The 12,778-nt window shown below is 34.5% G+C and overlaps 1 protein-coding gene across 15 annotated transcripts in view; it reads left to right on the top strand.

The window, feature by feature from the left end:
* The window catches only part of SRPK2 (SRSF protein kinase 2), a 344,030-nt gene that overhangs the window by 215,601 nt on the left and 115,651 nt on the right, over nucleotides 1-12,778 (top strand). Inside the window, exon 1 of one of the 15 annotated variants that reach the window (XM_007504080.3) lies at nucleotides 2,561-2,695. The exons of 11 other annotated variants lie outside the window; for them this stretch is intronic. In XM_007504080.3, the coding sequence (XP_007504142.1) occupies nucleotides 2,643-2,695 (53 nt within the window). In that variant the 5' untranslated portion in view covers nucleotides 2,561-2,642. Of the gene's footprint in view, nucleotides 1-2,560; nucleotides 2,696-7,010; nucleotides 7,255-12,778 lie in introns of those variants that run through there. 3 more of the 15 variants (XM_056800874.1, XM_056800873.1, XM_056800876.1) reach the window with 3 other exon arrangements.

The raw sequence follows: 12,778 nt of genomic DNA, 5'->3' as shown, positions 1-12,778 counted from the left end.
TAGGGATATAAATTTTCCCCTGAGTACTGCTTTGGTTGTTCCATAGATTTTATTGTATTGTTTCCTCATTGTCATTCTCTTCAATGAAATCAGTAACTGTTTCTATGATTTGTTCTTTCACCTGCCAGTTTTGAAGAATTAGATTACATTTACAATTAATTTAAAATTTGCCTCTCTATGAGACCTTATTATTATTTTATAACATTGTGAACTGAAAAAATGCAATAATTATTTTGCCTTTTCTACACTTTTCTACATCTACCTTAGATCCCCAAGACTGGATGGATTTGGGAGAAACAGGATACTCTTTTCTTTTGTAAAACCTATTTGCTCTGAGAGTGCCTCCAGGATGCTAATTGTCAATGTGTATTATCCTTTGTACAGTCTACTTACTGACAGGAAGTGCTCCTAAAGGCTCCTTGTTCATGCCCTGAGGGTAGACTCCCTCCCACCTTTGAACAGAAGGCCTCTCTCAGACTTTCCTGGATATTTTCTTTTATGCCTTGCTATGGTCAATGGCAGAATCACTGTGACCACTGGGGAAAATAACTGTTTGCTAGAAACCGCCAGATTGACCTTTGTCTCAGATAGAACTCTTAAATCCTCCAGTACCTGTCAATCACCCAAGCTAGAACTCAGCTGAAGATAATCAAAACCTCAAGCACATCTTAATTATATCAAGCTCCAATGAATTCAATTAACCAGATTAATGCCTTTACTTACTAAAGAAATTCTTCAATTTGTGTAGTTCATTGAGTGTCCCAGGACTGTAGTTCTGTGGGGCTTTTCAGATTATAATCTGTGTGCTCTCATTGAAGACCTTTGTTATAATAATAAAAAAATACCCTACCTGGTTGGTTAAGCTATGGCACATGTGCACAGAACTCAGAGAGCTATACCCTTCTCCCTCTTCCCAGTGCCTGAGGGTTTTTTTTTTTCATGCCCTATCCATCTGTCCAGCCACTCAAAGCTAGGTCTTTCTCCCTCAACTCTCTCTGGTAAGCCAGGGACTCACAGACAGCTTGAATTTGCCCTTTCGGCACTTGAACTGGAAAAAGGTTCACCAACCCTGCTCTTGTATGTGGTCAGTCTTTGTTCATGTATCTTATGGTGTTGAAAGGAACATATTTCTTTTTATCCTTATTCCGTTTTCTTCAGATATCTATTAGCTCTAATTTTTCTAATATTTCATTTACTTCCCTTCTTTCTTATTTAATTTTTGGTTCATTTTATCTAGTTCTGATAGGAGAAGGTTTAGGTCCCCCACTAATATGGTTTTATTATATATTTCCTCCTTAATCTCCTTTAGATTCTCCTTTAAACATCTGGATGACATACCATTTGGTGCATATATGTTAAGTGGTGATATTTCTACATTATTTATACTGCCTTTTATCAAGATGTAATTATCTTCCTCATCTCTTTTAATCAGATCTATTTTTACTTTAGCTTTGTCTGACATCATGATTGCTACTCCTGCCTATTTTGTCTCAGTTGTAGCCCAATAGACTATGCTCCAGCCTCTTACCATTACCCTGTGAGTGTCTACCTGCCTCACGTATCTTTCTTTTAGACAACCTATGGTAGGATTCTGGTTTTTAATCCATTCTGCTATCCACTTCTATTTTATGGGTGAGTTACTGTCTGTGTATTTATTCCTCTCCATTTTGACTCCCTTCTTTATTTTAATTTTGTCTTCTTTAATCCTACCCTTTTTCCTTTCCCTCTTCATCTCCTCTTTAGTGTTTTGCTTTTAGTCTCCCTTCTTTTCCCTCCCTTATATTATTCCCCTTCTTGCCACCTCTCTTTTTATTCCTCTTTCAATATAGGACCTTTCTGTCCCTTGTATTACTCTCCTCCCAGCTACCTGTTCTTTAATACCCTTCTACTTCTCTATAGTGTAAGAGATAATTCTGTTCCCCAATGGATCTGACTATTCTTCCCTGTCTGAGCCAATTCCAATGAGAGTAAGGTTTAAGTATTATCTGTTGCCAACCTCTTTCTCTCTTCCATTGGTATTTGTTTTCTCCTCCTTCTCTCTTCCCCCCACTTCTTTATGCTTTTTTATTCATTCATTAATTCATGCATTTTCTTTCATATGCCCGTCTCTTTCCCAGCCATTGGAATCTTTGTTCTTCAAGGCCCATAGAAAATATTACCACTGCGAAACCTTTGCTCTCTCTTTCCCCCTAATTGCCATAGTACTTCATTGGGCCTTTCTTAGAGCTTTCATCTTACTCTAGTCATCTTACTCTGCATAAGTTCATACAAGTCTTCCTTGACTTCTTTGTATACATACATTTCCTCCTTTATGGTATAGGTATCAAGTGTATTATTTATCTATTTATCTACCATAATGTCTTGCACATAGTACAAAGTTAAGTCAATATTTGTTGGATAAATGCTATATCCTCCATATTCTTAGGTGAGTCACTGGCCTTGTGACAGAGAGACATAATGTCATAATCTCCAACTGTGAGTTCTCCTTCATCTACAGAGATAAGGTCAAACTGGTGTGAAGATTTATTAGGTGCTCTTTAAGAGCTTATGAATATTATTATTTTTATTGCTAAGGGCAGGTTATATTGAGCTAAAACTTTCTTCTTCTATGGGTTCAGTAGTAGCTATTGGCATATATATTCATGGGTTCTAATTTGAGCTCTCCCCCTACTGTCAGCTTTATATTACAATGTAGGTAAGTCTTGTGTTCAAATTTCATGCTACCTCCCAATCTCATGTTTCATTATTAATGAAATACTAATTTTTCAAGGCAGTGGTTTAATTTAGGAATTTAATTTCAAGGTGTATCATATAATTTGTATTTTTGGTATCATACCTAATGTGGTAGGTGTTTTGTAAATATATATGTGTGTATGTACATACATATTTGTATTGAAAATTTTTGGTATCTAAATCTAATTTAATTGCATTAGTAGGATTTACATAAAAGAACTATGATTATCCACACTTTTGATAGTTTTTATTTGAAAAACTGAAACAAGTACACCATTGTGTTATGATGACTGGAGTTTCTATAATTTCCATTACAAATTGGACAGCCTGCTTCATCTAAAAAAAAATCCATATCAGGTCAACTGTTAGATTGCTTAATTGCCATAGCATTTTCTTTTCAAAAATAGTTTAGATTTCTGCCTCAGATAAAATGTCTGGAGTAGTTTGAAGAAGTATCAAACAATTCAGTGCTCAGACTTTGCAGGCAGATCTGCGTCTTAGGATAAAAGGTAAACAACATGAAATCAATTGTTATTTTTATGTGGTCACTGAAGGTCCACAGGATTTCCCCCTTACAGGAGGAACTTTTATGTTAGAACTATTTCTTCTAAGAGAATACTCAATGGCAGTTTCTTAATGATTCATAATCAGAATTGACTACCCTAATATTCATAAAGTTAACAATACATTTTGATATTTTGAAAGCTTAGTGATCTCTAGTAACGCAGATCTGTATGATGTTACTCCCAATCAGATGTCTTACACATGATGCAGTGGACAGCCCATTGAAGCCCAAGCCATTCAAACAGTAATATTATATGTCATGAATAATACTTAAATTCATTTTCAAAATCAGGTGTGCATTTAGTTCTGCTAGGATTGCCTCCCTGCCTCCTTGCCTCCCTGCCTCCCTGCCTTCCTGCCTTCCTATTTAATAGACACAAGTCTTAGAAACATTACAAAATAAAAGCCCATTTTTATTACTTTGGTGATTAAATGCACATTAACAAACCTGTATCTTGTTCTGATTTAATCTTGTAATACATAAACAGAAGCTATAAGTATCATTTGGATTTTTGTGAAAATTTTTAAGTAGCAGTTGACATTTGTGCTTTTATCAATTTTTTTATTCATCATGATTTAAGTATAAATGCTATGAATTAAAGTAATTAAGGGGTTGTTTTGTTTTTGTTATGTTTTGGTTTTTTAGTTTTGCATGCTCTTCTACCATTTTTATGGTAACATTGCTTGCACAAAAGCATCTAACCTATTGTACTTTAAAATATGTCTTTTATCCAAGTCGTACTCCTTAAATGCTGTAGATCAAGGTTTCTTAACTAAGTACTATGGCTAGCTTGATTTTTGTATCATGAACTCCATTTAGTGGTCTAATGAAATTTATTGACTCATTTTCAGAATGTTTAAATTCAATAATAGGATTATCAAGGAAATAAAATTCTTACTATGTGTTATTAAAATATATATTTTTAAATTCATCAACCTTAGGTTAAGAATTGCTGTTGTGAGGGGGTAACTAAGTGGTTCTGTGGAAGAGTGCCAGGACTCAAGTCAGGAGGACCTAGGTCCAAATGTAGTCTCAGATATTTGCTAGCAGTATGACCCGTAGCAATTTATTTAACCCCAGTTGCCTAGTCATTACCACTTTTATGCCTGGGAACTGATACTAAGGTTTTTTTAAAAAAGAATTGCTGATGGAGATGTTGACTGAACAAAAGTTGGAAATTAGTATCATGTATGATTCTGCTGTCAAATGCAGAAACTAATGTTTTAAACTTGTGACTGTTTTATGACTTGTTTAAAAGCTCTTCTGCAAATCCTACATTTTAGTGAAATTTTTTTGTTATCCTACTTTTTCTTTTTGTGCAGTTTACTCTATATTTGTCCTTAATGTGACAATCATAGTTGACAATTAAACCTAGTCTGAAATATGTTTTTGTTCTTTACCATCTGATATTAAATGGCAAGATTGACTATGCCACTGATATAGTTGTATGACCAGATGCTGTTAGATGAGTACTCCTTACCTGACCCAGAAAATACAAAAATTTCTTTAGTGACTGACAAATATTCATCAAAATAAATTTGAAACATGCTGAATGATCACTGTCTGATCAGTGAGATGAGGAATGGTATTTATATGTGAATGTTAGAAAATTACTGTCCTGGGGAAAGACTGACAGTAAATAGTAACAAATAGGTGATTTCTTTTGTATGGTAGCATTTCTGTAATTGATATTTAGATTATACTTTTTGTCTCTTCCCAATTTGACTTAAAATACCTTTTATAGAAAAACAATGTTAATAAATCTGTTAATCATCAATGTTTGCTAAGTATGTTTTTATGAATTTACTTGTAAATCAGATGAAATCAATCTTGATCAGCTGAATTAAATGTTGTTAGAAACGAGTTCTCATTTTTAGCTAATATAATTCCATATTCTACTTAATTTCATGCTGATTATTTTTTTATTTGTCTTTATTTTAAACACAAATTCCTACGTAAGTTTTCCAAAGCTATATGATTTATGTTGTCTCCTCTTGTTTCCTCATTGCTCCCTGAATTGAACAAACAATTCAGTCTGGTTTATTATACATGTATTATCATGCAAAACATTTCCATATTATTCATTTTTGTATGTGATTAATCTTATAAAACTGCTGGTTCTTTAGTTCTTTTGGGAACTCTATTTTTTTCCTCCTATTTAGAGTTCATTTCTCATTTTTTTTTTAGTTCTGGCTTTTACTTTTTGCTTTTTTAACACTTCTCATATTTGATTTCTTTTATTAATTTAAGCTAAGTAGTGTGGCCAGCTTGATTTTGGTACCTATTAAATTTCAGGTGAAAGTTTTGTGTCTTTCCTTTCAAGATTATGGTTACATAGCCCATTTGAATTTTTCCCATTCTTGTATTTTCTAGGGTTTTTTCAAAATGTGGCACATTTTTTGGTGCTCCTATGTAAAGATGAAATTTGTCTCAAGTACATTTCCAACATTTAAGAAACAGTTTTACTTATGTAAAATTTTCACAAAATTCTTGTGCTGCCAATGACCTTAGAGATCATCCAATCTACCTTCCTCATTTTACAGATAAGACTATGATCCAGAGTTATGAAATGATTTTTTCATGGTCTCTCAATCCTGTGACTCAAATTCTAGTAATTCCTTCCAGCATATCATCTTTCTGATACTGATACAGATAAGGCTTTTGTAATAAGTTTCATAGCAAAAAAGTGAAACCTGGAAACAATTTTGAAGTAAGGAGTTTGATATACTCAGCAAGATATGGTTAATTAAATAAGCATTTATTAAGTATATCTTACATGGCACTAACTAGGTATTCTGCTATCTTAGAAAGTTAAATGCCGAGAATGTATATCCTTAAATGGTAGTAAGTTTCTCCAAAGTTGAGTATTGAACCAACAAAATTAAAGGAACAAAAATATTACAAGTGGAGTCACAAAAGGTAAAACTGGAGTAGGATAATGCTACCTAAGGTGGATCTAGTCTTCTACTTATTTTGAAAGTAGTTAATATGCAGTGAGTTTCAAAGGAATAGCTTTTTTTACTGAAGAGTAATTGACCCTTTTGATGCTGCTGCTCTTCAAGAGTATTGCCTTCAAGCTTCATTTTTGGCTTATGGTGCACATTTAAGCTGTCTTATGACCTGAAGGAAAATGTAAGATTCCTTTATCTAAAGGTCTCAACTTAAATAATACTATCTGATTAATTTAGAAACATTGAAAAGACTATTGGGGAGGAGTGGCTTGACATGGACATTTATATCCATGTAGTAATTTTCTTTCAAAACTGATAAAAACCAGGAATTGATTCTATTCAAAGCAGTTTAAAAGTAAATGCATTGGCAGAGACAATCAAGCTTTATGGTAACTGCTTTGTGTTCAGAAGGGGAAGGAGGAAGGGCATAGGATACCATTTTAGCATTACTAATATCAATTGTATCTGTAGCTGGCTAGTAGCACAACTCTAAATGTCTATGGTATATTTATACTTTTACTGTGAATTATTCTTTTATTGTTTTAAAGATCATTGAAAATTTTCTTCAGTATATTAATACATTACAATTTCACAAGTTTTTAGAGTTTTCAGATTTCTTTACATATATATTCTTAGATCCTTATAACAACGTTTTGACATAGGAAAGCCAATTGATATTATTGCTACTCTTTTTTTTTTTGTTCAGTCATTTTTCAGTCATGTCCAACACTTTTGTTGACCCTATTTGGTTTTTTTTGTTGTTGTTGTTTGTTTGTTTGTTTTGTTTTTTTTGGCAAAGATACTGGAGTGGTTTGCTTGCTATTTCCTTCTCCAGCTCATTTTACAGATGAAGAAACTGAGACAAACTGGGTTAAGTGACTTGCCCAGGGACACACAGTAAGTGTCTGAGGCCAGATTTGAACTGGGGAAGATGAGTCTTCCAGACACCAGGCCCAGTACTCTATCTACTGTGCCATCTAGCTGCCCCTCCTTCCTACTCTGCAGGTAAGCCAACTAAGGCCTAATGAGGTTATGATTTTTATCAAAGGTCACTTGGGGAATCAGTGACAAAGCCAGGAGTGAAAATTAGTTCTGATATACTCCACTTCTCTTAACTTAACCATACTTTGCAATACAACTTTTATTAATTTTGCCTATTTGTTATTCATTCATCATTCATTATTTATCTCTTGGGGTGCACGCTAAGCAGAGGTAGGTACAAAGATGTGTAAATGTGGTCCGTGTTCTCAAAGAGCTTAGATGCCATTAGGAAAGTATAAAGAATAAAGCAATTCACTTTTGCATGTGCTTGTACCCACATGTGTGTATCTGTGTCTTCTTTGGATCTTGGCATATAGAAAAAAATAATTCATATATTTGATAGGGCTAATTTTCTTCTATAATTTTCATTTCTCTCTCTAGTAGTATGCCTAATCTATAGTTAATGCTTCTTTTTTATTGTATTCTAATGACATTCATTTACTTCTTGTGTGATTTTAGGCAAATCACTTAACTTCTCTAGGCCTTAATTTCTTCATCTTTAATGCTTATATATTACTTACATTTAATATAAGTATTTATTGCCTGATAGGTTCTCTTTAGGGATAAAAGCATTAAAAGGTGGCTTGTATCTTTCCAAAGCATATTATACTCTAGTGGAGTAGATAGAGACTCTGAGAGCTATAGAGATAAAAGCAAACTTATCAATTATCTAATCTAACACATGCACACAAATAGCTAATATTATATTGTTCTGAAAATGGACCACCAAAGCAGGTTTTAATTGAATTTTATTGATCTCTAGTAGTCCATACTTTTGTCTTATCACTGGACTCAAAGACTCTGGAAGAGAGAGTCCCAGGAGTTTTTGCAGCTCTACCTTATTTAAATCTAGTGTAAGTCAAGATATCACTTTTGCGATATCATTGGTCTTCTTCAAAAACAAAGAATGAATAACAACAGCAACTCGATAGGGAATTGGGTGGTGAGTCTTTAGATTATTCTACTAATAATCTTCTATTAATGATTGCTTCATGTTTTTCATGGAGGTAGCTTAGTATAGTCCTTATCAGTTTACCATGTATTTTAGTTAAATATAAAATAATAATAGCAGCTAGTATTTATATAATATGCCTTGGGTCATATGCTGGCAAGGGTCTGAGGCTGCATTTGAACTCATGTCTTTCAAATTCCAGGTTTAGCACTCTATCCATTATGCCACTTATGACATGATGAAACACAGCTGTCCATACAAAATTAGCATAAAGGAACAGTTCAGATGTAGTCAATTTACCATCTACCACTTGTAGTAATCAGGAATAGACTTAATATAAATAAGTGCCTACTAAGGCTGTCACGTCACTAGCAGAAACATGCACCATCAAATTTCAACAATTTGGGTTTCCAGCAAAACCATTCTTTTATTAGCATCTTTTCTTTACATCAGAAGTTTTAGGTTTGTCCACAAATAGATTTCTTAGAGAGTATATCACTGATCCCTTTTTACAAATACAATTTCATAGCCTTTAAATAAATTTTTTTTATCATAGAGGTGATATTCTTACTTCATTGTCTAAGGCATCTCTCTACAGTTGAAAATACCATAGATTTGGAGTGAACAATGCTGAGTTCAGATGCCATCTTTGCTGATTACTACGTATATAAACCTCAGTATCCTCATGTATAAAACAAATGGGGGAAGATGATGTCTAGAGTCTCAGCTCTTATTTGATGTTTTTTGTACTTATAATGATTGGTAGCCATTATATAGTTGATTGAGCACTAAAGAAGGAGCTAGGAAAATTGAAGAATACTCTTGGCTTTATCTAGCAATGAGGTCTACTCCATTTATCCTAGGAAAAGACATAATCATAAATATGGTACAAGAGATGATTGGACTACACAGACTCTAGATTTTATGAACTTTGTGACTGTGGGTAAGTCACTTAACTTTACTGAGTTCTTCAGTTTCCTGATTTGTAAATTTAAGCACTGTGTGCTAGATATAACAGTTGTCATAAGGAACACACTTTGTGATCTGTAATAATACTATTGTGATCTGTAATAATACTATATGTAAATATAAGCTAATGTAAATAAATTAAATGTAAATATAATTTAATAAATTAATAAATAAATGATAAAATAAATATAAATGAATTAAAATTTCTTTCGACTTTTTTGTGCGTTATGTCTGTGTTCTCTGTTAAATAGTACTTTTTTTTCTTTTTTGGTCAAGATGATATATTGTTTATAATTTAAAAATCTTACTCTATCAGACATAGTCTTTAAGTTGGATTTGGAGTTATGGCAGCCTCCTCTAACATACACTGTGAGAACCTGCACAAGTCAATGAAAATTTTAGTGCCCTGTGTTGGCAAAACTTTTAGAAATCATGTGCCCAAACTGTATCTTCAAGCTGCCTGTGAGCCCCCTATATTACTCCAGAGAGGGGAGGGAGGAAGTGTTTGCTTTGGGCACCTGGGTAAAGTGGTGGGGCATGTGAAAAATGTCCTCAGACGTGGTAGATGGGGGGAATGGAGCAGCTCCTTCCGGCACACTGGGGCACACTTACCATGCCTTCACCAACTCGACCATACACAGTTTTCTAAGTTATTGAGATGAAATCTGCATTGGTAGATATGTGTTATTTCATTATCCGTCTGTACACAATTCCCATCTTTGGGTTTCTATGGACTGGGTTCAGCTTCATTGAACTTCACATTAGTCAACTTTTGACTTATTGTTCCAATTCAGAGTTCCCCTTCAAAACTTTTATAAAGGTGGTCATCTGGCCTTTTGTCTCATGGCAAGGTATAAGGACTTTGCTACTTACTGAGATTTTTAAGTGGGTATATTTTTTTGACAGGCTTACAAGGAGTGTCTTATTGGAGCCCCACAATATATAGGTCCATAAAGAAAGTAGCTTAAAGATAGAAGCTCCTGATGTTGATAAAACTGTAATTACAATTAGCATATACAGACACATTCACAAAGGTAGGTGAGCTCTTAGAGTCTAAAAGTTCTGCTCTTAGTCTAGACCAGTGTTGGTGAAGGTTTTGAGTTTCGTGCCCAGAAGACAAATTCTTGCTGTCTATGAACCTCTGCACATTATTAATGGACGGAGGAAGTGCTTGCTTTGGGTGGCTGGACAGAGGGGTAGGGCATGCAAAAAGTGTCCTCAGGTGCTGGGAAGAGGGGGAACAGAGCAGCTCCCCCATGCCTTGGCTGGCAAGTGTATCAATACTTCACCAACACTGGTCTTAGATAGTCATATTGTATACACCTGGGTTTTTTCTCTTTGGCTAGTTTGACCAAATTCTTTTGAGTTATTTTGGTTCTTTTCTAAGAATGCAATATTCCTTCACTTGATGGGTCAGTAGAAATAGAAGCATATGGAGAACTCAGCATCTATTACTCAATAAGCAAACATTTATTAAGCTCTTAGTATCAGGCACTCTGCTAAGAGTTAGAGAAAAAACAACAGCTAAACAGTCTGTGTTCTCAAAAAAAAAAAACAACCACATATTCTATTGGGGGACCTTGTAAAAATGAATAAAGGTAGTTTTGGAGGGGGTGAACCAGACCCTGGAAATGAGGGAGGGGGGATTGGGAAAGGTTTCATATAGATGACACGAGTTAATTCTTGAAGGAAACCGTGGACTTGAAGAGGTGAAGGTGAAGATGGATTGTATTTCAGATATGATAAACAGCTGGTTGTATAGGAAAAATGTTCTCTTATTTGGACTGTAAAATAGAACTTTGAGTATTCCTTCTCCTGTGAACCAATATTGTAGGATTCAAGTTTATCTGTTACATTTTTGGTCCTTACCAGAAGAATTCCACATGTGCTTGCTTTTCTAATTGACCCCTTCCCCTTTGGGGTCTTCAGGCTATATTTTTGTATAATCCTTGAAACTCCCTCCCTTCCTCCCTCCTTTCTTACCTTCCTCCCTCTTTTACAAACAATTTCAAGGTATTGGTTCCAAGGCAGAAGAGCAGTAAGAGTTAATTAATTACATTTAATTGATTTGCTCAGGTTCACATATAGAAAGCCAGGGATAACTCCATACATTCATGAGGAATAAAGATATAATTATTTTAGAAGGTATTACTTTGAGATATCGGTTTAGAATGGTTTTTTTTCTGTTTTTTTTTTGTACTTGTATCTTATTTTATTTTATTCATTCATTCATTCATTTATTTATTTATTTACTTATTTATTTATTTATTTATTATTTTTTTATATTTTATTTGATCATTTCCAAGCATTATTCATTAAAGACATAGATCATTTTCTTTTCCTCCTCTCCACCCCCCATAGCCGACGCATAAATCCACTGGGCATTACATGTTTTTTTGATTTGAACCCATTGCTATGTTGACAATATTTGCATTAGAATGTTCATTTAGAGTCTCTCCTCTGTCATGTCCCCTCAACCTCTGTATTCAGGCAGTTGCTTTTCCTCGGTGTTTCCACTCCCATAGTTTATCCTTTGCTTATGAATAGTGTTTTTTTCTCCTAGATCCCTGCAAATTGTTCAGGGACATTACACCGCCACTAATGGAGAATTCCACTACGTTCGATTATACCACAGTGTATTAGTCTCTGTGTACAATGTTCTCCTGGTTCTGCTCCTCTCGCTCTGCATCACTTCCTGGAGGTTGTTCCAGTCTCCATGGAACTCCTCCACTTTATTATTCCTTTTAGCACAATAGTATTCCATCACCAACATATACCACAATTTGCTTAGCCATTCCCCAATTGATGGGCATCCCCTCGTTTTCCAATTTTTGGCCACCACAAAGAGCGCAGCTATGAATATTTTTGCACAAGTCTTTTTGTCCATTATCTCTTTGGGGTACAGACCCAGCAGTGTTATGGCTGGATCAAAGGGTAGATATTCTTTTGTCGCCCTTTGGGCATAGTTCCAAATTGCCCTCCAGAATGGTTGGATCAATTCACAGCTCCACCAGCAATGAATTAATGTCCCTACTTTGCCACATCCCCTCCAGCATTCATTACTTTCCTTTACTATCATGTTAGCCAATCTGCTAGGTGTGAGGTGATACCTCAGAGTTGTTTTGATTTGCATCTCTCTGATTATAAGAGATTTAGAACACTTCTTCATGTGCTTATTAATAGTTTTGATTTCTTTATCTGAGAACTGCCTATCCATGTCCCTTGCCCATTTATCAATTGGAGAATGGCTTGATTTTTTGTACAGTTGATTTAGCTCTTTATAAATTTGAGTAATTAAACCTTTGCCAGAGGTTTCTATGAAGATTTTTTCCCAGTTTGTTGTTTCCCTTCTGATTTTAGTTACATTGGTTTTGTTTGTGCAAAAGCTTTTTAGTTTGATGTAGTCAAAATTATTTATTTTACATTTTGTGATTCTTTCTATGTCTTGCTTGGTTTTAAAGTCTTTCCCCTCCCAAAGGTCTGACATGTATACTATTCTGTGTTTACCCAATTTACTTATGGTTTCCTTCTTTATGTTTAAGTTACTCACCCATTTTGAATTTATCT

The sequence above is a fragment of the Monodelphis domestica genome, chromosome 5 (assembly GCF_027887165.1).
Source record: "Monodelphis domestica isolate mMonDom1 chromosome 5, mMonDom1.pri, whole genome shotgun sequence".
Classification (NCBI taxonomy): domain Eukaryota; kingdom Metazoa; phylum Chordata; class Mammalia; order Didelphimorphia; family Didelphidae; genus Monodelphis; species Monodelphis domestica.
The sequence above is the reverse complement of the archived record's forward strand: the minus strand, read 5'-3'. Positions and strand labels throughout refer to the sequence as shown.